Source organism: Antennarius striatus, chromosome 22 (assembly GCF_040054535.1).
Source record: "Antennarius striatus isolate MH-2024 chromosome 22, ASM4005453v1, whole genome shotgun sequence".
In the NCBI taxonomy this organism is placed as follows: Eukaryota; Metazoa; Chordata; class Actinopteri; order Lophiiformes; family Antennariidae; genus Antennarius; species Antennarius striatus.
Genome location: NC_090797.1, coordinates 4005001 through 4031086, shown reverse-complemented (window position 1 = coordinate 4031086; position 26086 = coordinate 4005001). Strand labels below are relative to the sequence as shown.

The following is a 26086-nucleotide window of genomic DNA, read 5'->3' as shown; positions in this document are numbered from 1 at the left end:
GTTTAGTGTTTTTAATTTCTTTGTTTTCCATGTCTTCTTCCGTTACCCCCCCCCTCCCCTCTCCCTGGGCTGCAGCCTGCGTTGCGTCGTCTTCGAAATCGTAGCATGTCTGTTTGCGTCCCCCCCTCCTCCTTCTCCTTTTCCCATGCTCCTCCACCCCTGGTCGTTCCTCCAAAGCAGCCGTCCACCCCCCCTCCAGACCTCTCCTCCTACGCCGCCCCCTGCATGTCCCTCGCAGCGGAGAGGGAAACGTTCGCTGGGCGCCTCTCTAAGGCTCTGGAGACAGTCCTGCCCCTTCACCCTGCCTCCTCTGTGCCCAGGGCCAGGCAGCGGAGGGCCAGCCTACCTGCCCTGTTCTCCACCCCCGTAGGTTCACAGTGTTAATGGCCCATAGTGGTGGTGAGAACCAAGAGAGTCAGAGAGACGCTTTACCTATAATTTACGTTTTCTCTCAGATCCTCTCTACCTCTCTCTAACTCTCTCCTCCTCTGTTAAACCACCATGAGTCCACATTAAATACAGATTGACTGGCTTGAGCTTCAACTCGGCCCTTTCATGCAATTCTAATATCATTTGCATCTGCAGTCTGGAAAACCATTTGACTGTTTTATAGTTATGATCATTTGAACTTCAAGGTTCCAGCTATTTAATTATTTTCTGTCATATAAAAGATGGTTCTACTGAGTGCAGATGACTCAGGATATTACTGAGTTCACAGCCAGCATTTGGCCTCTCTTCTCTCTGTTTACAACCCCATTGCACATCTACTTGTGAGCTCTCACTATCTCCCAGCTGTGTCATCTTGTCGGTCTGTTTACTGCAGCTTTGCATCCTTACATTACCTGTTAACTTCATTTCATGACTCCTTCCTTCAGCTTTTAGGTGTATTCTGACATGTTTAACCCCGTCATCTTGTTTCTAGTGTGGAGAACAGATATATGACCCTTTTCTTTCTCTTTTTATTGTCTTGAAACGATTGTCTTTAACTATTTTCTTCAATTCTTATGGGCATTTTCTATGTTTTTTTGCACTCGCTGTGAGTCTCATCTTTAAATCCATTGTATCTCATTGTCGCAGCAGCATTCAATACCACATCCCTACAGTGGAGGAGGAGGAGGAGGAACAGGAGGGAGCATTCCCCTCTCAACTTTCCCAGACCCCACTATTTTGTTTCCTCCCATCCCTGAACGACCCATTTCTTTCTCGCCTCCTCCCACTGGTCCTCCGAAGGCCTACAACACCCAGAGGCGCAAGAGCACGTCCATTCTCGAGGCGCACACCCGACACTTCCAGCCTGCCTACCCTCGCTATGGGAGCAGTCTGCATCCCTTTTCTGGAATGGAGGGAGTCGAGGCACCTTCTCTCTTCATGATAAATCCTAGTTTGGCCGCAACTGCTCAAAGACTCGGTGTTGGGGAGGCGCTTCATCTCCCTGGACAATCTGACCTGAGTATGTACGGCTATAAAGACATGAGAGCAGAGCACGGGGAAGTAGTGAGGAGACTGAGTCTAAATCAAGCTGCCTTGCTGGACCATTATGAAGCAATGGCTTATGGGGGTTACCCAATGACTGCACACCAGCTTGGCCACTTGAGCTTCCATCAGCAGAGGCAAGCAGCGGCTGCCAGTTTGGGTTTCGATCCTGTTCCTGCACACCAACCGGCGTTTATGCACCCTCACATCATGCAAAGAATGAGCGCACACAGCCCGATCCCTTCACCCATTCCGCCCATGAGTGCGCCCCCCGGTGGTGCTATTCCTCCATCGTCTGATGCATGCTACCCTCCGTCACAGCAAGCTTCCTCTTCCGCCTTCTCCATGTCTGCACCGCCGGTGATGACTGACGCCCCACCATCAACAGGAAGCGTATTTGAGTTCCATTTAGCCGCAGCTGCTGCCGCCGCCGCCGGGGACCCCAGCCTCCTGGCTTCCAGACTTTTCCGATCTCGAAGGAGCTCCATGGATCTCCCATTGGAGGACAATACTGGAACTGGATCGGGTGGTTCAGGAACGTACAGCCGTTTGCAGCCGGTGACAGAAGAGCTGAGCACATACGTCAGCCCGGAACTGCCCTTACCTCCAGGAAGTCTTCTTCTGCACCACGCAGGTTTAAACATAAAGGACAGGAGCCCAGATCCCTCCAGCGACTCGATGGCCTCCTCTGACGCCGGGGAGTTCCAGTCGCCTCCTCCCCCACCACCTCTCCTCCATTCATTCGATTCTTCCGCGGCTCAATCCATCCCACAGTCATCCTCCGGAGGTTTTCACCTCGATCCCCAGGGACATCCACCCTCCATGCAGAGCTTTTTACCTCCCACCCCATCCTCTGAGCACCCGCATGGGGGAGCATCATCGACTCAGTTGGAGACTCTGATGCAGAGTGCCTGGGCCCGGCATGGTGCAGTGATACCGGCTCAACCTGATATGACTTACCATGAGTCACTGCTGGCCATGCAGGCCACGAATCCCATTCTGGTACTGAGTTTAGAGCTCAAAACCATCCCTAGACTTCTGGGTCAGTTACTAGTTGAAAATAGACAAGTTGCTTTTTTTTAGCAAAGATTGACAACTAGTCATCAACATATCGTAACTTCCACTTTATTTCATCCAGTTGAGTTGTCAACATCATTGACTCAGAATATCACAGATATTACTATAGAATGTTCAATATTCGTGACCTTTTGTGTTGCCGTTTAATGTCAATCTACTTAATAACCCAGGAGGGAGTCTTTCTATTAAAAGCAGCTTCCATTAGTAATTTGACCCAGAGGCTGTTACCAGTCCCAGTTTTGTTGTTGCCCCGTCAACCCAGGATTCCCAGCTGATGCTTATCACGTAGCCCTTCGGTTGTGATTTTAACCATCACTGCAGAGTGAGTCTCATGGTTCGCTTTCACAGCATTTCCCTTTATTTGTGCATCGGCTGACGCAAAATGTCTGCTAATAGAAGAATTAATTAATTATGAAATTTTTAATCCAGTAATGCTGATAGATTTATGTGCCATATGGACGCAGTAGATTCCAGTCTTAGGAACTGGATTATTGAGGCAGAATTATTTTAACTGCAACATTCAGAAGGTGATCTTTGAGACTGACTCTGGCAAACGAGCTTTTAAGCGAATAGTCTAAGCCTCCTTTCTTTGCGTTGGTGTCATTTGATTTGTCAATATCAGTAAGTAATATTTTGTATGTATGGTCATATACAGTAGTATATGAGAAATGCGTGTTTTTAAGGGTATGCTTCACAGTATACTCCCATTTTTGCTTGTACAAATCCAAAGTCCGTTCAGTCCTGTGATGATGTTAACTTCTATTAGCTACTTGTAACGTCGCACACTGTGTGTGTAAGAAAACTGAATACTGTCGGGAATCAAACGACATCTTGGAAATTTGGTGAAACTGCAAAGGCTTTGTTGATTTGTACGGACAAACACGCAGATTCATACAACAAAAACAACAAAACGTGGAGGCTTAAACAACATGAGCGATGCAACAGTGAATAGAAACATTTTGTGAAGCGATTCTGTTTCGTGTCGGTGGCTTCATGGTTCTGTACTCTAGCATGTTTTACCAATTCCTACCCATGCTGGTATCTTCCTACACAAGTCTGAAGTTTATTATCAAACCCTTAGAATGCTGATATCTCCTTTACATTCTTTGTTGTTTTTAATTCCTTACAACCTTTCCTTTTGTTTTTAATATTTTGTCATTTCCAGTTTTTCTTTCATGACATTTACATTTCAGTTCTCTGCCCACGTGTGCATTTTATTTATGGGATATCTGTGCTGTGCAGTTTGTCATTATGTTGAATATGATGATGACAAAAGGTAGGTGTGTCCCTGGTGCAACGCGCTTGTTGAAGCTCCCGCCACAGTTCGTGGGGGTGGGCTTTGTGACAAGCAGGAAGTTGCAAACGGCCTTCTAAGGGTTCAGTCGGTAGAGGAAGTTGATGATGAAGCCAAGGAGGAATGAAAGAGCCCCGTTAGGCTTGATGCTCTCGTGAAATAAGTTTTTATCAGATTTAGCAGCACAAACGCTGCCACAGTCTGAGTTGTTCAGATGTCGGTTTAAGCCAGTGTTTCAGCTTCTACTCTGTGCTTAATGGCTTCTCACTAACAATCATTTAGGGTCTGACCTGCATGTTAAGAATCCCCCCCCCCCCCTGTCTAAACCCAGTACAGTACCTCATTACAAGTTGTGTATATGCACACTGTAGTTATTGGTGTGCATATATCTGTTGTTTGTACATGTGTAGTTTGTGTACGTGTGTGCAGACACAAGAAAGCACTGTAGACGTATCACTAGTGACTTCGTTCTACCTTGTGTTTACACTCATAGATGTTTTCTGGTCGACATGCTAAAAACACGCTCTAATTATTTCTTCTCCTTCTCTCTTTACTGCTGATCTCTTGGTTTCTCACCTCTTTCCTCCATCCCACAAATGTTGCATCTTCCCTTCTCTGTCCATTTTTCTGCCTTTCTTTCCCTACCTCTGTGTCTCAACAGCAGGTTCAGGCTCCCTCCCCACAGCCGTCTACAGGACCCCCTCTGGTACCCGCCGCCGCGGTGCAGCCGGCTCCCATCGGGACGCCCCAGCAGGTAAAACAACTACTACAGCAGCCCAGAGGAGTTCAAACTACTCCATCTCTTTAGGTCTGCAACCCCACCCCCTCCTTTAAAAATAAAATACCAAACTGAAGCAGCATTCGGTAATAATTCATACGTCCCACGGGCCGGCACTTTGCCCACAGTAAAACCAGAGTGATTTGTTTAGAAAGGCTGCCACTCAAACCACTAATTGCACCCTTGAAAGGATTTGATTGAGCATGAAATTCAATGGGTTTTTTGTCAGAAAAAGTTTATTTGAATGAAAATGACAACGACCCCCCCCCCCCCCCGGTAACACTCGCTATGTTAGTTGGCATCCAAACTTTTCGCTGTCTCATGATTTTCATCTCATTTTAGGAATTGGTCTACTAGGAAATCAAAAGTAAAGAGGGTATTATATGACTGAATTTAATTAGATTAAAATCGTATCCTCATGAATTGGGTATGAGTTTTAGCAGAAGCTAAAAACAGGACGCCTGTGTGCATGTTAATGTTTCATTTGTGGCTTCTCTGACAACTTTTCCTCTCTCTGTGCCTCACATCATTTCTTTGACTCTCTTTCTTTATCCAGGTTATTTCATCCAATCAGAGTGTTACATCAGTTCAGAGCCCCACACACACACCTCTGCCTCAGGCATCTGCGCAGGTACGTCAAGTACCTGTGGTACCTGTACAGTAATTGAAATACACACTGGACAATACTTCACAAACACATTTCTAATGTAAGATGCATGCAGGTGCAGGATTTAATTCAAGTTAATCCACTTGTATTGACACGCGTATTGACACACGCACACACCTATCTGTTTCTGAATATAATAATGAACATTTGCATGAATGCAGATGTGTTCATGACTGTAACTCAGAGGTTAGCATAATCTAAGATAGCATTAGTCTTCTATTATGGAAGCATTCATACACTGGATCATGTAGATCACTGAGGTCGTGTCATTAGCTCTGTAGGTGTGACTATCTGTGCACCCACTGGGCTGACCTGACTCTCAGGCAGTTTTTAATGAGCTAATAATTCGTGCTCAGCTGCTGTGTACGTTGTCTTGCCATTAAGCAACCCAGTCCCTGCATTTTTATAAGTGCACATCAGTGTATTGTTAGTGCATGGTGTGCTTGACTTGAATTCTGTTTTTCACTGTTCATATTTTACCATGTTTTTTTTTAACACTTTCTGTGTCGTTATTTGCATGCTGCCTTGGCTCATTTCTGGGTTTGGTTTTGTGTTGTTGCGCATGTTTGTGGTTTTTTTTTACTGAATGGATGTTTTTAGTTTTGTGACCTCAGTCCTTCTCCCAGTCTAGAGCATCTCTTCTTCCTGTACCAAGCTGCTCAGCTAGCTCTGGTTCAGGTACCATTATACTTTACACAGTGTATGTTGATGTCCAGCCCACAGGCGGCTGTATGTGTCTGTCCTGATGTGTGTGTTTGTTTCCCGTAGTTCCTTTTAGTTCACTCGAACAACTTCTATTAGTCATTAGTAATTTAAAAGATGCTTTACAAATCAAAGAGCACAGCTTTAGAAATTTAAGGGTCTAATATTTCCTACATCAGAACTGAAACAGGATTCATAGGAGCAACAAGGAGCATTGATAACATTCCTGAAATCTGGTGTCATCTACAAAGAGCAAAATATTAGATTAAAGGGAGTTTGTGCATCATATCTTCATTTGATGAAGACAATACCAAAGAAAGATTCGTAATGGTTTTCAAAGTGAACAGCACATCCAGTTTTAGATAATTGTGGGGATTTTTGTAGGTAACATGACATCATAACCAATGTTTTCAGACCATGTCTTCCTAATTAACATGGAACTTTAATGCAACAACATACACAGAAGGAGGCAGGAAGTTAGAATACGTCTTCACACAATTCATATTTCAAAGAAAATAAATTTTTTAAAATAGTTTTCTACACTTGATCCTTTTTATTACTCTGTAAAATTAGTATTAAAAAAGCATCAGCATAATGGCTGTCCTCAAAGGGCCACATGTAACTTATAAATGTAACTCAATGTAACTCAATGTAATGCAAAATAAATGTAACTACTGCTTAATGTTAAATACCTCTGAATTTATTACTTATTCAAGTTACAAACATTGCAGTTGGAAAGAAACAATTTTTTACTTGTTGCTCTGTTCTAACATAAATCCTTTTAATTTGTCAGGTTATTAAACCCACAGAACTCCATCAATCAAGGATCAAACTATCCGAGTAAATAAAGAAAAATGACATTAAACACAAGTTGGGACATTAACTTTGTTCAAAATGGTTTTGTCAGAGTTAAAATTGGCTTAATTACTGAATTGTGGGAAATGTAGTTTTGGTCAAAGCACACTTTTGACCTATTTTTAAATACTCTGACCTTTTATGCGCTTGCGGGCCACATAAAATAATGTGGCGGGCCACATTCGGCCCCCGGGCCTTGAGTTTGACACATGTGCCCTAGAAGTTAAGACCTTCCTCCGCGTAACTATAAATCACAAGTAGGAATATTTAAAACCATATCTGAAGTGGCAACAGAGTTAAAATGTGTTGACCATCTTCAGACAAAGAGTTTGTGTTTCTGCCACATGTAAAGGCATACCGTGTTTTGCCTGGAGACATTTTCTTTCTGTTTGTGGTTGCATGAACTCAAGAGTCGCGTGTGTTTTAACACAGTTGTCCTTTCACGGCCTGGTGCTTCGCTTGAGATGTTGTCACTGATACACTGTTCCAGTTATCTCGATCAGAACGTAGTTTGTTGAGGGTCTTCCATTCAACAGTGTGTGTCTCTGTGTCGATGATGGTCACGAGGTTCGGACTGACGCCAAGTTTTACCCTTTAATGAGAACAAAGAGCTGAACTAAAGAGCGACTTAACTCGCTGTTCCTGATGTGGCGGCTATAAATCTGTGTGACCCGGTCACCCGCTCGGTTTTATCTACTTCCTCATCCACCCTGTGATGTTGCATTCTACCTTCTCTCACTTTTTCCTCCTGCCTTATCTTTTTTCCCCACTCTGCCTCTTTCTCTTCCTGGCCCTTCCTCCTCATCTCAGCCCAGCGTAACCCCGTCCGACGTTTCCGTGGCGACTTTGCCCACGCCAACGGTGGTTATGGCGACCCCTCCCTCTCCTCTGCCACTTTCTGTTGGTGGGGCGCCGACTATTGTTTCCCCCCCTCCTCCTCTTCCCCCTCCTGTCTCCACACCTGTGCCTCAGCCATTGGCCACCGTGGTGCCAATCATCAGTGTAGTCACCGCCCCGCCTGACACAGCCGTGGAGGCCCCTCCCCAGGTATTGGTCAGTAGAACCCACCAAGTGGATATCCGTCCCTGAATGTGGATTTGCATGAAGCCCAATATCATCCACACCTCGCAGTCAGATCTGAGAAATCGATTTCTATCGAAGTTGCTTCCTGATTAATCTCATAGCATGAGATCCATAATAAAGAACAGATGAATGCTTTTTTAATGTTTATTAGAATAAGCAATTTAATGTTTCAAGTCATGGCTTAGTTTATTTAAAAAAAACAAAAACATAAATGAGTTTTAATGAGAAATGTTGACTGGGTTGCTTGTCTGATGTCAGCGGGACGTTTGAAGAACATCTGGAAAAACTGCAAGATAAATGTCAAATATAATCTGGATCTGCAGCTTTATGAGTCTCCCTAGAGCTTCATTTACACAACAGGGTTACATGTGTTATTAGAGATACCATGAGTGGAGGTTTTGATTTGCAGCATGATCTAGTTTTTATTATTATTGTTTGAAAAACGTTCTCTTTCTCGCTTCACTTGGCTCATATTTCTTGCATTTCTATTATTTTTCCCCACACAACTATATTATTCTTGTTTGTTGGTGACAGCATTCAGGCTGATAGTGTGTGAGTGTAACGTTTCACACACTTGTGTGTCTTTCAGTCCCCCGTTCAACCGTCAGAGCTTTCCCAATCCCAGTTACAACCGCCTCAAGTGCTCTCGTCAATAGAGAGGTAATAACTGACACAAAACCTTCATCAAGCTCCCTTTATCCCTTCCTTCCTTATTTAACGGGTGCTTTGTATCTCTTTAACTCAGCTGCCACTCGGAGATGTCGGGCCTGAGCGACGGCAACGAGGGAGGAGGAGGTCGCCACGAAGGTCGCTCCGCCAAACGACATCAGAGACGCTCCGTGCGAAGCCGATCGCGACACGAGAAGCTCTCCAAGGCCAAACTCAATGTTCTCAATGTAAGAGGAGACTCTAAAGCCCGTAGCCAATCATAATCAAACAATAAATGTTTTTATAGTGGAGCCCCCATACGTACTTTTTTTTTTTTTGGCTCATGTATGAGTTGCAATGAAAATTAATGAGGAAAGTTTTATCAAGATAGTCATCTGTTTAGTTTGTGTCTCCTTCTTTATTGTTGTGTTTTTCTTTTCTGCATTTATGTGTTTGTAGATTTCCAACCGAGGGGACCGGGTCGCGGAGTGTCAGCTGGAGACCCACAACAGGAAGATGGTGACCTTCAGGTTTGACCTTGACGGAGACAACCCCGAGGAGATCGCCCAGATCATGGTACCGTCACCTGATTGTATTTCTCACTGCTTCACATCTAAAACCATCCTGAATCTAACTCTCTCACCCTCATCTTTCAGGTCCAGAGTGAGTTCATCTTGGAGAGCGAGAGGGAGTCGTTCATCGAGCAGGTTAGAGAGGTGATAGAGAATGCTGATGAGAAGGGACTGGAGAGAGATGCTAGCAGCCAGGTAAAAACAAGGCGTTATTTTTCTGCCCCACTCTGAATGAAAATATATAACGTTTATTTGATTCATCCATCTGTTGTTGATCTACAGATGGCGGGTGATCAAGAGCAGAAGATTCCTACGATATCTATCCCCATGCCAGGTAAATAAAAATAAATAAAAAAGCTTTAAAATAATTAAAGATAGCTCCAGGGCGACTTGGCTGACCTGGTTTTAAACATTTATAAACGAGAAATTTCCCTATTTTTTTTACTCGTGGCTTTTATTATAGGATAATAATAATGTCATGTATTGATTTAAATCTTGTCCCAGACATCCATCCCAGCGCTACGTCACAAGTGGTCCACTCAGCGGGTCGGAGGTTCATCGTCAGCCCCGTACCCGAGGCCAGGCTGAAGGAACTGGTGTTTCCCACGTCTCCTCCGGCTCCTGCTGCAGCGGCTCCTCCTGACACAGGTCTGGATCATGTCTGTTATAAAGGTCAATTAAGGATGACTAAAAAACATTCCTTAAGGAGATTAAGGTGTAATGCATTTACAAGACATTTCCACCAATGTTCTGTTCAAATGGAGTGGAATTTGCGGAAATTAAATAATGTTGGTTGCTTGCGTAGAATCTCATTCACACGGTTTGGATCAATCCTCAGGTTGAGTTAGAAGCAGATGGACTTCAGCCTCTAAAACAAAGGATGACCCCTATGGTGAAGGGTGAAACTTCTTCCAACCTTCTGGTTGAAACATTGGAACGTTAACTGGACACCTTGAATCATTTTGCAAAGTTCCACGAGTCCCTAGATTTGATCACTACCTTTTTTAAATGTGATTTTATCTCTATAATTACGTGATGTCTGTCTAAAAATTCTGTGGCGTCATTCAGTGTCTTTTTCTTCCAGTTCCTCCTGCTGCAGCTCCAGTTCTGTCTCCAGAACAAACTTTGGGTTTGTCCCAATCAGCCGGGGCGGTCACCTTACAACAAGCCTTCTCCAAGCTCAAACAGAATCATTTTGATGCTGGTCCCAGCACCGCCCCAGCCTCCATCCAGTCCACCCATCCTCCTCTGCAGCCTGCAGCAGCTTCTGTCCCCCCACAGGCTAACACATTAGCCCCCGCTGTGGAGGTCCTGGCCGGGCGTGTCCCTCCTAATTTAAACCAGGCAAAGGAGCAGCTGTCGGATTCCTCTCTTCCTTCCTCTCCCTCCATCGTCACCCCGACCTCTGTGCCTGTCGCCCGTCTCAACACTCCTTGTTCCTCCCCCCCTCCTCCTCCTGCTGTGGTGCTCCAGCCACAGGTGCCCCCGCAGGCTGCATCCCAACCCAAGGGGCAGGTCCAGGGGCAAGCACAGATTCAGCCCGAGGCTTTCCCCCAGCCTCAGATGGGTTCTGCTGTCATCACTACTTCAGCTCCTTCCCCTTTACCTCCGGGCGGCGTCCACACAACTGCCCCCCCTGTGTCCTCCCCTCCTTCCTCCATTCATACTGCAAGTGAAGTCTCCTCCAATCATCTGTCGGTCTCCCCTACCTCCTCCAGCCCTAACGTCTCTTCCACTGCCATCCCGGGCCCCCAGCTGGCTCCCTCTGCCGCTCCTCACCTCACTCCTCCCCCCGCCTCGTCCTCCTTCTCCCCCGTGGGGCTCCAGCCTGTGACCACAAACGTTCCTTCAGTCCAGCCGACTCTGGTCCACTCCCAGCCGCAAACGGCAGCGATGCCTGGACAGCCGCATGCGCACTGTGGGGAAAGTGACGCGAGGTGAGAGGAGGATGATTTTTGTTGATTCTTTTTTTATTTATCAGGACTAATTATATGCTGATCTCAGATGTGAGGCGACCGCTGAGTCTCAAGGCAAACCAGATGATATCCAAGCCCTGGAAAAGAAGCTCCGGTCTCTCTTCATGGACCTCGGGGGAGGGGTGCCCCCCGCCCAGGGGGACATCGTCATTGCTGAACCTGCGCCTGGAGCCTCCGTGGCCTGCACCTCATCCCCGGTCGTCCCCTGTTCTACCTCCAGCACATCTGTCCCCACACCTTGCTCCATCCAGCCAGCCAATACCCCTCAGCCCCCATCAAGCCTAGCGCTGGGGTCACCTGCTCCTATCCAGTGTGCTGAAACACCCATCTCCACCCCCGGACAGATGGGTGGGTGTATTTCTGAATACCCGCTGCTGTCAGGTCGCGTTCGTTTTAATAATGTTGCCTACTTTCAGGTTCTACAGTCATCCCCGCTTCATCCTTTGGCCAAACCACTCCATCCAAAACACCCTTGTCCAGGGTACCGGTGAGTGATCCGGATTAGCTGGGGACTGATGTAGATCTTGTGAAAACACTTCCAGTTGGTTTCACAGATGGGGTTCAAGCCCAGTTTTGTGCTAAAACGCGTGTTTCAGAGTCAAAGTTAATCTAATCTGGATCACAATCGACGGTGGATTGTAGCAAGGAGGATAAAAAGCTCACTACCGTTTGTGAGGGGGAGCGTGGAGTAGATAGAACATCCAAATGAAGCCCAACATGCCTTAAAGAAGCCCTCCAGACCAATATTTGTGGATCAGAGGAATCCTTTACAGGACTTAAATGATATCACCTCCCAAAGCTGCTTTCATGTACAAAGAAAACGCAATAAAGATAACGTCTTTGCTTGAGCCTGGATCGTCTTCTGTCTCAAGCAGGAAGTCCTTTATATCCGCCTCTCCACAAAGTCTGCTTTTTTAAGATTTCTTTTTAGCATCTTGAACTTTTTAACCATGAAATTATTCATTTGTGAGGTGCAGCTAGTGAGTCAAAGCTCCTTAAACGCCCAGGTCCAACTAGTCTCCTTAAAGCCCCCATCTGTGAAACGAAGTCTTGATGTCGTGTGAATTCTGCTTTCAGAAAACACACTGTTTTCTTTGAGAACCTCTCAAGGTAAATGACCTTTAAAGGTTAGGAAGTCTGAATATTTCATCTTTACAGAGTGAAAATGTCCCAGGATGTTTCTCGTCTTTCTTTACAACTCATCTGGCATGTTAATTCCTTGTAACATTCTCTGTCTCCATCCTTCTTATAACCTCCTTTACAAGTCTTTTCTCTTTTGTTTCTCCCACTTTCTCTTTATCTCATCACCTCTGATCTTTGGGAATAGGTCAGTTCTCCTTGTGCAGAGCTCCTGTCATCTTTCCCTGGACCTTGTCTAATACAGGTGTTTTGTTTTTTTTTGTTTTTCTAAGTTGTAATGCAGGTTAAAACGCGTTTTCATCCTGCTTTGTCTGTAGTGCTTATAACTGCAGTGTCGTGTTTGTTGTGCATAGAAATCATGCTTCTCCTGTGCAATGAAATTTAACATCAAATGCATAAGAAGTGCCTCTACTTTCCTTTTAAAAAAGTGAGCCAAAGAAAGATGTGGGGCACAGACAGGATGAGAATTAAGCCCTTCAAGGCTGAAACACACACACAGATCTGATTGTAATGTCCAGACTGTTTTGTTGTGGCTGTGAATGTTGCCTTCCAGAAATTAACTGTGACCTAACCTGTGGAGCTGCACGTATTCACTTCACTCCACTTACATAACTCCTGTGGACGAGACTTGTTCCGTTCGACTAAGATAATCATGCCTTTGTCGAAGCCCACTCAGGATTTGAGTTCCATTATTTCTTTCGTTAATTACAGATTAAACGCTCAGGGGAATAAAAGACCTCATTTCCCCTCAGACACCTGACCTGTGACTGTTTGTGTCACGAAAGTGAAACTTAACAAACGTCCTCCTTCTTCCCTTTTGTCCAGAATTGTTCAATTATTTTTGCTTGTGCAACTTTTTTGATAAGATCTTAAACGACGTTGAGAAAAAGGCTTAATATTAGTGACTCGTGCTCTGATTTTATGCCTCACAAGAAAAAAAAATTTTAATTAGCTAATTTTCTGATTTTTGCAGTCATTATTTTTGCAGCTTGTTTGCAGTCATCAGTTTGGACAACAACATTTTGGAAAATCCTTAAATTATGCCTGCTTGATGTCAATACATGCGTGCTTTTGGCTGATGCTTGCACTGGTAACCAACTACATTCTCTGTGTGTGTCTATATATTTATTCATTTATTGCTCACATTTGTGTGTGTGTGTGCATATCTGGTTTTTGTGTAGTCCCAGCAGCCCCTGGAGGACCTGGATGCTCAGCTGAGGAGAGCACTGAGTCCAGAACCTGTTCCCGTCACCGTGAACACACAGGTAAACACACACTCATTCTGTTCTGCATGTGTTGCTCTGGTTCAAGGAGACGACTCCTAAAGATCCCGTTTTGTCTTCTCTCTGTGTTCCACAGGCGTCTCACAGTGGTTTACCTCCAGGGGGACCAAGTATGCATATTAATACATCTATTAATCTAATGATTATGATCTAATGACATGTTTCTAAATTTCTTAACATGTTTTTAGTTCCTTTGTCTCTGGATGAAGAATCGGCGTCCTTTCACGGTCCTGGCATCAAACTGGGGAGGTTTCAGGTACGATTTGCATCACATATCATTTCTATATTTCCTACAGACATTGTGAAAAATGTATCAGGAGCTTTTAGTTTAAGGGTGGAAACACTCTCACCTGTTTTATTAATTCCCTGATATATTAATAAAATATATTTCTGTTTGTCTCCATTAATCTGTTCACTCAGGTCTCATTGGCTGCCGAGGAGCCTCTTGTCAAAAAGGCGCCCTCCATAAAATCTTCATCTACCACCTCCTCATCCTCTACCTCCTCGTCCTCCTCCAGCCTCTCGAGCCCGGAGAATACGCTGCACAAAGACGTCTTGTCTCCTTTTAGAGCACAAGCTGTAGGAAAAGCAGGAGACGTTGTGGATGGACTCCCGCAGAGGACTCTGGGAGGATCTCATCACCCGTCTCCCTTTACCTCACCCTGCCCCTCACCTAAGCCCACCACCACCATCGGACGCTTCCAGGTATTCCCTCCTGATCATGTTGTGATGCCTTCCTATCCATCTTCACTCCATCTTACATTTTTCCTGTTTTTCTTCAGGTTACCACCAACTCTGAGGCCCGAGTCGGTCGATTCTCCGTCAGTCGTGCCGTGGAGCAGAACGTCGAGTCCGTGCAGACCCCTCCGCCTGCCACCCCAGCTGCGAACGGACAAACTGATCGGGATGAAGTTTTGAGTCCAGACCCCTCTCACAAAGCATCACTGCCGAGTCTAAACAACAACTCCTTCAATAACTCCTACATCAGCAGTGACAATGATTCCGAGTTTGAGGATGAGGACTTCAAACGGGAAATTGGCCGCCTGAGAGAAAAGCAAGTATCTCTTCTCAAAACTCTCAGGGATAGAAATATTCAGTTCCCCTATTGACAGTTTTGAAAAATACTAGACTTTTGTCTCGTCTGTCTTCTGTTTAAATGCTCCATTATAGTCAGCTTTTATCTGTTCCTCTTTTTCGCCATTTTTTTCTGTCTTGACCCTCAAGATTAAGGTTAAGAACTCTTTCCTTCCTTTCTTCGTTCCCTTCCACTCTTGAAAAGGGATGCTTCCTTAAAAACAAGCCTTCCTTCCTCTGCCCTTGCTTCCCTACAATCACTATCACTTTCTTCTGCCTGTTTCCCAATTGTATTTTTTCATCATTCCCACCAGGCACATGCGTGAGATTCAGGCCCTCCACTCCCGCCAGAAGGAGGAAATTGACCGTCTGTTTACTAAGCTGGGAAAGGTAATCATGGTCTGATGCAAACATCACCTTAAATGCATCACAATGCAAGTAAATCACCGCCTTCCTGTTTTTCCATAGGCTCCTCCAGCCACTGCGCTCCCCCCGGTTATTACCCTGACTGGAAGGAGACGACGGCCTACCAAAAGCAAATCCTCCAAATCGTCAAGAACCAGTTCCTCGCACGGCAGCAAGAGTCCGTTGCAGCAAGGTAAACATTCATAATGAAGAAGTCATTCAGAAGCAATAAGACAGTAAATCCTCATAACTCTGAGGGTCACATGACCGTTGGTCAAACGTCACATGTCTGAACTACTGTTGGATAGATTGTCGTCGCTATTGGGGTCAAATACTGATATGATGATGTGATCAGACTTCGAATTTAAAGCTATTTCCTTCCATCACAGTCAGATCTACTTCGTATCACAGCTAATGAGCAACAGTTCAATGCTAAACATTAGCCTTAGCATTTTTAGCATGTTGTTGAGTGCCACCAAAGTTGGGTTCTATGTAAATGTAATCGCATCACCTCTGTGTTCATGCATTTGTGTGCACATACATGTTTGTGTCGCTTGGTTACGTGTGCTTGCGGTTGGACTCTGGAACAGGCTGCAGGCTTGAACATTTCTGACTGCTTTATGTCTCTGTCTTTCTCTGTGTGTTTGTGTGCGTGTGTGTGTGTATGTGGGGTGTGTGTGTGTTCACGTCTGGGGATTGACTGGTGTGTCACGTGTCCGTCTCTTGCCCCTTGTCGTACGCCGTTCCTGCCCTGTCGTCCCCTGCCCGTGCCTCCTGCTATCTCCAGGCAGCACTTTATCCGCCCAGAGCGTCCCCACCATGTACCCCCCCCAGCTAGCTCTGCTGGCCCCCGGAGGATTAGCCAATTCCTGCAGCAGCACTCAGCTCCAGCCGCTCAAACCCTCTCCCTCCAGTAACAACTTGTGTTCAACCTACACCAGCGAGGGCGCGCTCTCTGTTCCCAGCCTGTGTGCTCCCACCCCAGGTAGGCGTCCAGCCATGAATTCCATATCTAAAGCCCCCCCCCAGAACATCAGAAATGCACCACATGGAGATAAATGCATGCGGTCTACCTTCACTCCCTCACTGTTTGATTCTTCCTGTGTACTCATTCACCTTTTGTCTCTTTCCTTCACTCAACACAATTTCTGTCTTTACTGCCTCTCCACTCTTCTTAATTTCTGTTCCTTTTTCTTCACCTCTTCCTCCACCTTCTTCATCTCTCTCCTCTTCTTCCCCATCCCTCTCTTCAGGCTGTGTAAAGTTCAGCTGGGGTTCGGAGCGTTTGGCCTTCAAGCCTGGCAGCAGGAGGACGCGCTTTCTGAGTACGCCCTGCTTGGCTCTTTGTGTGTAACGCTTTATTTCTTTGCTCTTCTCCTAGCCGCCGTCCTGACTTATTATTTACTTTAGTTTTATATCTTCTTTATATCTGTAAAGTCATGGTTGTCTTGTCTTCCATGGGATATCGGTGCCTGATCTCACCAGCATCCTGTACAAAACCAGTACCTCCAAAACATGATCCAAGCGTTAGCATCAACATTGAACACAGCAGCTTTGTCAGCAATAAAATTCTAGAATTGGAATTGATAGAAAGGGCTCCGAAAACTCACCATCTGAAGTTTGAGGCCACAATCAGAATATCAGAAAATTACAGGGCAAAAAATTAACATAAAAAGTCATTGTGATGAAGTCATAAAATAATCTGGTTTCTCAGCTGAGAAACGATTTCATCTTCTTCAGAGATGAGATCCGACGACTTCAGATTGTTGTTGTTTCAAACAGGATGTGTTTTGATTTCTCTTGATAAATCTCAACGAATCATTGATTGTTCATTTAAAGACAGTTTTTACTGTGCATCATCATTTTTATGTCTTGATTCAGAACTTTTTTAATATTATGATTACAGTATTTCTCATTGGTTAAATGTTTTGTGCTTGATGTAGAGAGTTTATGAATGCCTCTGCAGCTCAAACGCCCTCTCTCCTTTCTTTACTCCTGGCCTTCAAACCCTTTCCTCACAGCCCCTCCCACACTCTCTCACACCTGTTCCCTTATGCCTAGCAGGAGGGGAGGGAGACAGACCTGGGTCTCATTGATCACCAATATTGGCATAAAATGTCTTCATTTTCAGCCTGAATTTAAGAACTGAATTTATCTTCTGCTCCTGGAGAGGTGTGGAAATGGTGGTTTTTGTATGCATGAACTTTAAATTGGACCCAGTTCTGGTGTGCCCCCCCACCCCACCCCATTGAGCTGTAGAGGACTCAGATCATGGGGGGTCGGTTACCCAAAAGCATCTTCAAGCCACGGTTCTCAGGCAGTCCTTTCGAGACGGCGTGCGATTCCCATTCTAAACACTTGTATTAGGCTATATCACCATGGTAACGTACGCTTGCACATCTAAGGCGCTGGTCTAGCCGTCTTAGCCTCATCGAAGCTCCGTTTCTCTAAATATGGTCACGTTGCGACATCATATCCTGACAAAGAGAAACACGCCAGATGGTGAAGATGTTCATGGGCAACTCAACCCCGAAGTGTTTATTGACGAGCTCAGGTGGAAATAATCCCACTGGGATGCATTGTGTTTGGCTGTGGGGTGTTGTGGGCGGGGTTTAACTCTGACTCTCTCCCAATCCTCCTATCGTTGTCGTCCGGCCTCGCAGGGAAGATGGTGAAAAAAGTCTGCCCCTGCAACCAGCTCTGTAGTAACTATCTCTCTTTTTGGTCTATCCTCCCTCCATCCGCCCCCCTCCCACATCCTCTCACACCCCCCTCCCCTGCTGCTTCCTGCTCCCTAACGTCTTTTGGGTTTAAAGTTTGCTCTCTTGTACCTTATCCCAGATCGGCTTCAGTTATTTCAGCTCAAATTTGAAATATTGAAACTGAAATATTGAATTATTTTTACTTTTTGATATTTCAAGGTCAAGGGTTTGAAATGACTGAACTGACCTGACATCAGATTTAGTCTGAAAGTGCATGTCCCTATGAGCTCACACACACACACACACACACACACACACACACACAGACGCACACACCCCTACTCTGGCTCCTCCCTTTCCTGTCCTCCCTCGCCATGGCTCCTTGACTACATCACCCAGAATCCTACAGTGCTGCAGTCAGTAGTGACTCAGCGTCCCATCATTTTCCTCCATTTTATTTAGAATGACAAGACAGTTTTTTGTCCCATTGATTTTTATGTTTTTCCCACATCTGATAAAAAATCCTTTAACTACAGCTAAATTCATTTTATCATGAAGTTTGTGGCTCTTATTTACAAATGATGTAATGTCACACAAATCCGTCTCACTATCATTAATATTTAAGACATTATAAAATTATCATTTCCCTTCTCTTTCCATGGCCTGATGGCTTTTATTCTGAAATTCTGCAACCTATTCCTCTCTCCTCAAATCATATTTAATTTAATTTTATTGTGATTTCAATAGAAAGACATTAAAATTATTCCTTCAACTTGGGCTTCATTAACGATAACGCCACCTGCATAAAAAGAGCCCAGCTAATTTTTCTGTGCATCTTCCTGCCAGTAGCTCCAGTGAGTTGCATGAGATAACCGGCTGTGGCAGAGCTCTACCGCCACCTATAGGTCAAACACTAGAACAGGCCTGGCTGAGCGCTGCTTCTGCAGGGGCTTCACGTCTGCTGCAGGGTGATCAGTTCATTCCTAACTGGAAGTCAGATGGGTTTTAAGAGAGCCTAGATTGATAATAAAATTAAATGATAATCATTAATCGTAATTATTGTCCCCCTATCACCGTATTGATCGACCCTAAACCGGCCCCTGCCGACGTGTAACGGCCCTTTGAATGATCAACGCTGCAAAATCCATTTTCATCCATTCAGATAACATAAGTCACCGTTTCTAGCCCCTCATCTGCTTCTCTCCTGTCCCCCCCCCCCCCCTCTACAGGGACCAATAGCACCAATGCTGTCAGCGGCTCAAGTGGGTTGGGTCAGAGCCAGGGGGGTTCCCAGTCTCTGCCCTCCAACATGTCCGCCCCCCATCAGAGGAAAGGAACGTTCACGGACGACCTCCACAAGCTGGTGGACAACTGGGCTCGAGACGCCATGAACCTCTCGCAGGTGAAGACGATTCGTTCAGGGACGACTCGATCGGTCCTGCTCTGATCAATTCAAAGATCAATAAATAAAAATCACAAATATTAATCAAAATTTAACCCTTTGCAGGGGAAGAGGAGTGCCAAACAGCTGCAGCAGAACTCGGCACAAGGACTCAGCTACGAGGTTAGAATCATGCACAGTATGAAATAACCCGACGACAGATCCATCCAATAATAATCAATTGATCAATTTTATATTGATTTGTCCTCAGGTCGTCCAGTCAGCCAGTCTGGGCAGGAAGTACTCCGCCCCCAGCCAGCTGTGTTCCAGCAGCATTGGGAGTTCGGCCCACCTCCCAACAAACCCCCCCACCGTCGCTACCTCTCTGGCCGCCCGTAAGGCATCCCTGTGCCACGCCCCCTGCACCACCCCCCCACCCCAGTCCCAAGCTCCTCAGTTCATCAACTACACCCCCACAGCTGCCTACAGCGCACAATGGTCCGGTCCGGCTCACGGCCTGTCGACCCCGCAGAAGGCCCCCGCCGCGCTGCCGGGCCCCCCCCTCCTGGTCAGCACCTCCCAGCCCCTGGGCCCCTATCCGGCCACCTGTCAGGGCCATCCCAGCCAGGGGCCCCTCCCGGCTTTCCATCCAGCCAACGCTTTGCAGAAGTCGGTCAGCAACCCAGGGGGGCCCAACTTGAGGACCACGTAGGGCTTTGGGGGGTGGGGGGCTGGTCTGAATCCCCCACCCTGACTGGACCGGACCGTTACGACAGTGTGGTGGCTTTTGGGGGGGGTTTGCGGGATTCCCAAGATAGGCCGGACAGAACTGGGGGGGGTTGAATAGTTGAGAGGAAACGGGGATGCGACCCCCCACCCCCACCCCCCCACCTCGGTGACTGTCGCCGAAATGCTCAAGGAAATGAAATGAAATGACTTTTGTGTGCAATGTTGAAACGGCCAAAGAGGTGTTGACAGGGTGCTGGACAGGAAATAGCTTGCGTCACGTGATCGGAAGGTGGGCGGGGCTCGTTGGGCTCCCGCGCCTTTTCCAGTCGGGTCACGCCACCGGGTGTCGGACGACGAATCGGTGATCAGCTTTTACCAAAACGTCTCCAGTGTCCATCCAGAGCGTCTCCTCGCCGCCGTCGCCACAGTCAGACGTTTACAGCAGCGGCTTGATCTTTTTGTTTTTTTACTTTATTATAATTCCAAAAAAAAATTTTCATCGCCATTCAAAGCACAACAAACCGATTCGGGTGTCGTCCGCTACCTGGTGGCGTGTTGACCCGGGAAAAGTGGGGGTGGGGGGGGGGGTGTTCGTCCTCAAATTTGTACCTCTGTACGAGCGAATGGACGTGACCCAACGCCTCCTCGCCGTCACAGCCCCGCCTCTTCCTACATCCTTCTTTCTCCATCTATGGTGATTTGAAGCAATAACAGCAGAACCTTTTTAGGTGGGGGGGGGGGGTGAAAAAGTGGCCTTGGTATCAGAATAATGTCCCTGTACAGTTTGTATCTTCGTTTCTTTTCTAGAATGTCCGCCGTTATGATTCCATTTTGACCTTTTGCTGTTGTTGTTGATTTTTTTTGGGGAGGGGATGGAGTTGGTTTGGCTGGATTGCCCCCCCCCCCAAAAAAGAAAAAACCCCACACAGATCATGACACACTCATGAACACACACATACTTAACACACATGGTCAGAGAAGTAGCAGCTGTTTAACACACACAGACTAATGCCTCAGTCGTTTCATCATTAGTTTGGTTTCAGTGTTTTTTTTGTAAATGATTGTTGTTGTTTTTTGATGATTCTAGTATTTAAAAACAAACAAAAACAAGAGCGCGTTCTGTCGGCGGACCTGTTATACGCGCACATTGGCGCCCGATGTGTGAAACACTGTGATGACTGTTTATTACGTCGTCGTTGGTCGACGTTGGTTTTAGGGTGACGTGTCACAAAAACGCAAAAGCAAAAAAAGCATACAGGGGGAGGAGCTTCTGCAACAGATGCCTCATGGGAAAGCGAGTCCATTCATTGAAAAATAAGTCAAACCTGACCCCACCTCCTAAAATCGTAAGAACAAATCCTGAAGAAAGGCAGGTTGATATTTCAATAATAAAGTAATGCTAGCTATTTTTTCCTAATATAAATCTTATAAATGAGACACTTTAAAATACCCCCCCCCATTGTCTCCCCTGGTTTGTTTGATGAATGTGAATGTACAAACTGATGGTGTCCATTTTTAATGTACTTGAAAAAAAAGTCTCTTTTTAAATTTTTGCTTGCTTTGACCCCCCCCCCTACACCCAAACTCCACCCCCACCCAGATCCTCCGGTGAACCCCCCGGAGCTACCTAGTGCCTTGCATTCTTCCTGTTGCTTGTTTCTTCCGGGGGAGGGGTTAAAGGTTAAGCACTTGGGTTCAGAGATTTTTGTTTTTGGGGGGGGGGGGTGTCTGCTTGAAGTGACTGGTGGCGATTGGACCTGGTGTCAGCAGAACTGGAGGATGCAGTAACGATGGCGAGGGAGCGTGACCCGCTGTCACGCGAGTCACCAGACCTAAACCGTGTGAGGTTTGGGTCTGGTTTCAACTAAGTGTTTTCCTCCCCCAGTCAGACTCCTAATCATTAAAACGGTTCAGCTCTTTGATTCCACGGCGTCCGTCCAGGACGTGAGCAAAGATGGAGAGAACATCCGTTTGTCCCAAAGAAAAAAATTAAGATGGGGATTTTTTTCAGTTTTAAGAAAGGGGTTGTTGATTGTAGTTTTACTGAAAGGGCCTCAAGTGTCGGGATAAAACTTCAAACCTATCCTGCGCCTCTGTCGTTACATCATTTTTCTCCCGATGTAAAAAGTCTGCAGTTTTTTTTAATCCATCTAAATCTGCATCAGAAGTAACCAAAAATATTTGAACGGTCCGGTCCAGGTGGTGTAAAGGTGACACATCCGGTACAATCTTTGACACTCATGTTGCAGTGTTTTATCTTTTGGGCGTAATTACTGTATTCCAGTTCTCATGGATTATTATCTTTTTAACTACTAGGCAAGTTTGGTTGAAGCTGTGAATAATCGTTGAGCCACTTTGCTTTAGTTCAGGATAAGAACCTTCTTATTCTTATCTCCTACATGAATGATGCCACCAACTCCGTGCCAATTATGTCAGTTGAGTAGAGACGGGATTAAAAAAAATAAAATAGCGTATCTTCTAGCTTTTACTCACCAGAGCTGGTTTGATTTTCACACAGCAAACTTCTCGAGCCTCAAATGATCTTCACAGAAGTTTGAAAAGCCGTTGCTGTGCTATATAATCATGACCGGAATGTAATGCGATATTTAAATTACAGCGTGTAATCCAGTTGAGGATACAGGTGATGGTTAACATACCTGCTGACTCTTATTTTTAACTTCAGAGTGTGGAAATATTGTGAAGTCTTTGTTTTTTGATTTATTTTTTTTCCCGTCGTTGCAATGGACGACTCTTACTGTGAAAGGCTCGAGGGTTAAACAGTGCGGGCACTCTTATTGTGAAGTTTACTAAAGTTAACATGGAAAAGTAGGCTTTGCTTCTCTGGTGTTGCATTTACAGTTTAGCAATAGTTAGGGGTTTTTTTTGGTTTTGCTCAGCTTTCATGCTTTTTTTTTTTACTGTAAAAGTGCCCATATGTAAAATAAATGCCTTTCAGTGCAGACTGTACATCCACCCCCACCTTAACCCCCCACGCGCCCAGCCAGCTTCACGTCTTTTGCTCCTTTGGATTGATGCCGAGCCTCAAACAGAGCAACGGTTTCTACTGCAGATGGTTACTGAACATATCCTTGGCTCTTTTTTCCCCTCATTTATCAGCTGTTTTAATCGTTCTTTTCATTCATCATCTAATCCGCTTGCAGCACCTAATTTGGTTCAGTGGGTTCAACTTGTCTGTATCACGTTTGACATTGTACAAAGTGTTTGGGCTAAATGAAAACACACGAATGAATGAGAGTAGACAAATACATGTAGGGGGTCATCAGCAGCCTTTAAAGGTATGTTTTGCACTAAGTATAGAGTGTTCAAGGTTCATATTTAAAAAAAAAACCTGCGCTTTGCGCTACAATACAGTGAAATTTGTTACTTTATTTGTAAAAACTTAATAAATAAAAGCTGTTTCAATGACCTGGAGTTCATTAAATGTATCTCAGCTGCAGGTTTGTCTCTCCTCTTGCAGTACTCGTCGTGTCCACGTGGCGGCAGCACCTATTTGGGTTTAATTACTGCAGAGCTGTCTGGATTGACGCCACCAGCCGCCTTCCTGTTGGCCAGTCAGGAAACGGCTCGTTGTTGAGGTGTGAATCTGTGCTGTTATTGGTCACCATGGATCCCGTGAGCACAACACGATCAGGAGAAATGGGAAGGAAGGAAGGAGACTTCCAGTTGTGTTAAAACAATGCTTTTCCATGTACACTTTTCCTGCTGTTACACTGCAGAGAAGTAGATGCTGAGACACAGATTTGAATCAGGATTAAAGCCTTTCTCTAAAAAAAATCCCCATTTGAGGTGGTTTATAGACCAAAACAATAACTAATATTTTCAATTCCCACCCATTAATTAAACAAACTGGACCTTTAACCCCACAAGAACAGTTAGGTTTAATTGGCATTCATCAATAGTTCTTACTTCACAGGAGGGTAGAGGGTCTTCAGATGTGTGTGTGTGTGGGGGGGGGGGGGTAGACAACTACAGGTGGACAGAACAAACAGTTCTGTGCTTTTGGTACTGACAAATCTGTACATGCATAAAATATCTCTATCTCGAACAAGTTGCATTAAATGATTTATGAAGTCGGCCTCGTTCATGAATAAATAAATCCATGTCACCGCTAGAAGTTTTAAATCATGTACTCCAGTAATGATATTGATCCTTCATGTCAGCCATTCATTCTGGTCATCTAGTTGCCATGGCAACCATTTCAAACTCGATCTGACAGACACATGGAAATGAAACTAAAGTGACCACCTCAGTAAAAAAAAAAGATTATATATATATATAATTAGATGACTGGGTGCAGCCTGAACTCCATGAAGCCCAGAGCTCTGAAGCTGGAGGTTTGGGCGACCCTCTGTTTGCTTAAGTAGTGTGAAGCAGCCGGGATGAGTTCAGACCAAAGCTGTTAAAACCAGCATGTTCTCAACTGGACCATTATGGTCCAACTGGTTATTACTGCTGCAGCAGGACAAACCACTGATCTCTCTAAAACGTAGACACACATTATATCACCTGTTCAGCTGACTGAGCGTTTCCATATGGACCTAACAAGCAGTGTGTGTGTGTGTGTGTTTACTAAACAAAAGGTACCCTTACATTTCTTTGCCTTGTAAAAACACACTCTTAATTTTTTTTAGCATGAAGGTCTCAGTAAATCCAGGTTGGTGGTGAATCTCAATCTTTCAGCCAAGCTGACAAATGTGATGTTTTTAAGAGAACTTTACTTGATTTTATTTTACAGCACCAGTGCATTTTATTGTGAAAATACTTAGATAAAATCAAGGAAGGGTCAATTTTACCTTGGCTCTTACACCGACAATTAAAAAAAACCACATCCTTCCCTTTGTTTCAACAGGAAACACAGAGAATGAGAAAATTCACCTGAATATTTCCGGCGTTTGGATTCTTTTCCAGTGGTGATGATTTTATAACCTTGTTTAGTGTCATGTTTTTGTGCGTTCAGAAGCTGCAGGCCGGAGCGACGCGGAGCTTTAGCCTGAAAGCACCTTTTAGAGAGACGGAGGTTTAAATGATGCAGGGCCTGCGTCTATCTGATCCCGTGTGTGTGTGTGTGTGTGTTTGTGTTTGTGTGTTAACCAAAAGCTGTGGAGTGTAGCTTAACAGCAACAAACACTGTGTGCACACAAACGAATCGTCCTGTCGAGGTACCTCCGAGCACAGCTCTAAAAACGAATGCCTTCAGCACAGGTTTATGACTTTATGAGTTTATCTTCTTATTAATAAGAAAAGTTTTGCAAGTGTGCAGATTATAAAAAAGGAAGAGGAAGCATTTGAAGCTGGAGTAAGAGGTGTGTGTAGATGAAAATCAACACTAGGGACACTTAAAACAACTTGAGGAAACACACATTTGATTACTTAATGTTACTCTGAAAATAAAAAACAACACATGATACACGACAGAGGTTTGCAGACTCTCGCAGCGCGCTTTGTGGTTTCTGAACCGACGGCTTCCTTGTTAAAAGTCAACTTCAAAGAGTCCTAAAATTGCAAATTGCCTTAGAGGTTGTGAAAGAGAAAAATATAACGGTGCCTTCAGGTCTTTGGGGTGGAACTTAACTTAGCTTCACTTTGAATTCAACATGATGGGAATCTGCTGATGAACAACATCTGCAGACATCAGCAACCTGTTGCCACCAGGTTCTAACTCGTATGTCCCAGCAGTGTCATCGGCCGCCGTCACCACTAGCACCTTCTGTCCATATAAGGATTATTGTTGCTGCTGAATTCAGATCGGTATCCCTGAAGAATCCAAATCACATCCCACCTTCCTTCCACACAGACATAGCTATAATTTTCTTAACTCTCACAAGCCCCTCCCCTTTTATCTACCTGGGCCCATGGCGACAGCCAATCAGGATGAAGACGCCTCCATCCCCCTGAGGCCACTTTGGGTCTGCCTCATGTTCTTGTTCTTGTTCCAGCAGTATTGTGGTGTACAGAGGTAGCAGTGTGAAAACAGTGGAACGCTTTAAACCGGTTAGGTGGAGTCTTCATGTGTGCGATTTGGAACGCAGCCCGAGACTGATGACGACGCATGCGCAGTCTGCAAGTTACCTTCAAAACTGTTCGTCTGTCAATACGGTAACAAGAACATTAACGAGTGACAGCAGGGAGCAGAAATACACGATTTAAACCACAGACTGCTCTCTCTCTCTCTCTCTCTCTCTCTCTCTCTCTCTCTCTCACACACACACACACACACACACACACA

The 26086-nt window shown here is 45.2% G+C and overlaps 2 protein-coding genes across 15 annotated transcripts in view; both read left to right on the top strand.

Moving 5' to 3' along the window:
• Positions 1–23265, top strand: part of LOC137589050 (serine/threonine-protein kinase WNK1-like) — a 64903-nt gene extending 41638 nt beyond the window's left edge. For 2 of the 14 annotated variants that reach the window (XM_068306455.1, XM_068306456.1), the window contains exons 12-37: positions 4506–4598; positions 5179–5253; positions 7657–7893; positions 8519–8589; positions 8675–8825; positions 9037–9153; positions 9234–9344; positions 9432–9483; positions 9654–9797; positions 10234–11086; positions 11154–11473; positions 11542–11612; positions 12453–12509; positions 13447–13530; positions 13625–13658; positions 13737–13804; positions 13969–14253; positions 14331–14602; positions 14937–15012; positions 15091–15220; positions 15815–16012; positions 16281–16373; positions 17691–17732; positions 18959–19131; positions 19237–19293; positions 19382–23265. In XM_068306455.1, the coding sequence (XP_068162556.1) occupies positions 4506–4598; positions 5179–5253; positions 7657–7893; positions 8519–8589; positions 8675–8825; positions 9037–9153; positions 9234–9344; positions 9432–9483; positions 9654–9797; positions 10234–11086; positions 11154–11473; positions 11542–11612; positions 12453–12509; positions 13447–13530; positions 13625–13658; positions 13737–13804; positions 13969–14253; positions 14331–14602; positions 14937–15012; positions 15091–15220; positions 15815–16012; positions 16281–16373; positions 17691–17732; positions 18959–19131; positions 19237–19293; positions 19382–19822 (4305 nt within the window). In that variant the 3' untranslated portion in view covers positions 19823–23265. The other 12 variants (XM_068306457.1, XM_068306458.1, XM_068306460.1 and 9 more) reach the window with 12 other exon arrangements.
• A 138-nt stretch (positions 23266–23403) lies between these two features.
• The window catches only part of LOC137589052 (proline-rich protein 5-like), a 12376-nt gene continuing 9693 nt past the window's right edge, over positions 23404–26086 (top strand). The window contains exon 1 of the mRNA XM_068306473.1: positions 23404–25956. The gene's annotated coding sequence lies outside the window, so the exon portion shown is untranslated. The remainder of the gene's footprint in view (positions 25957–26086) is intronic.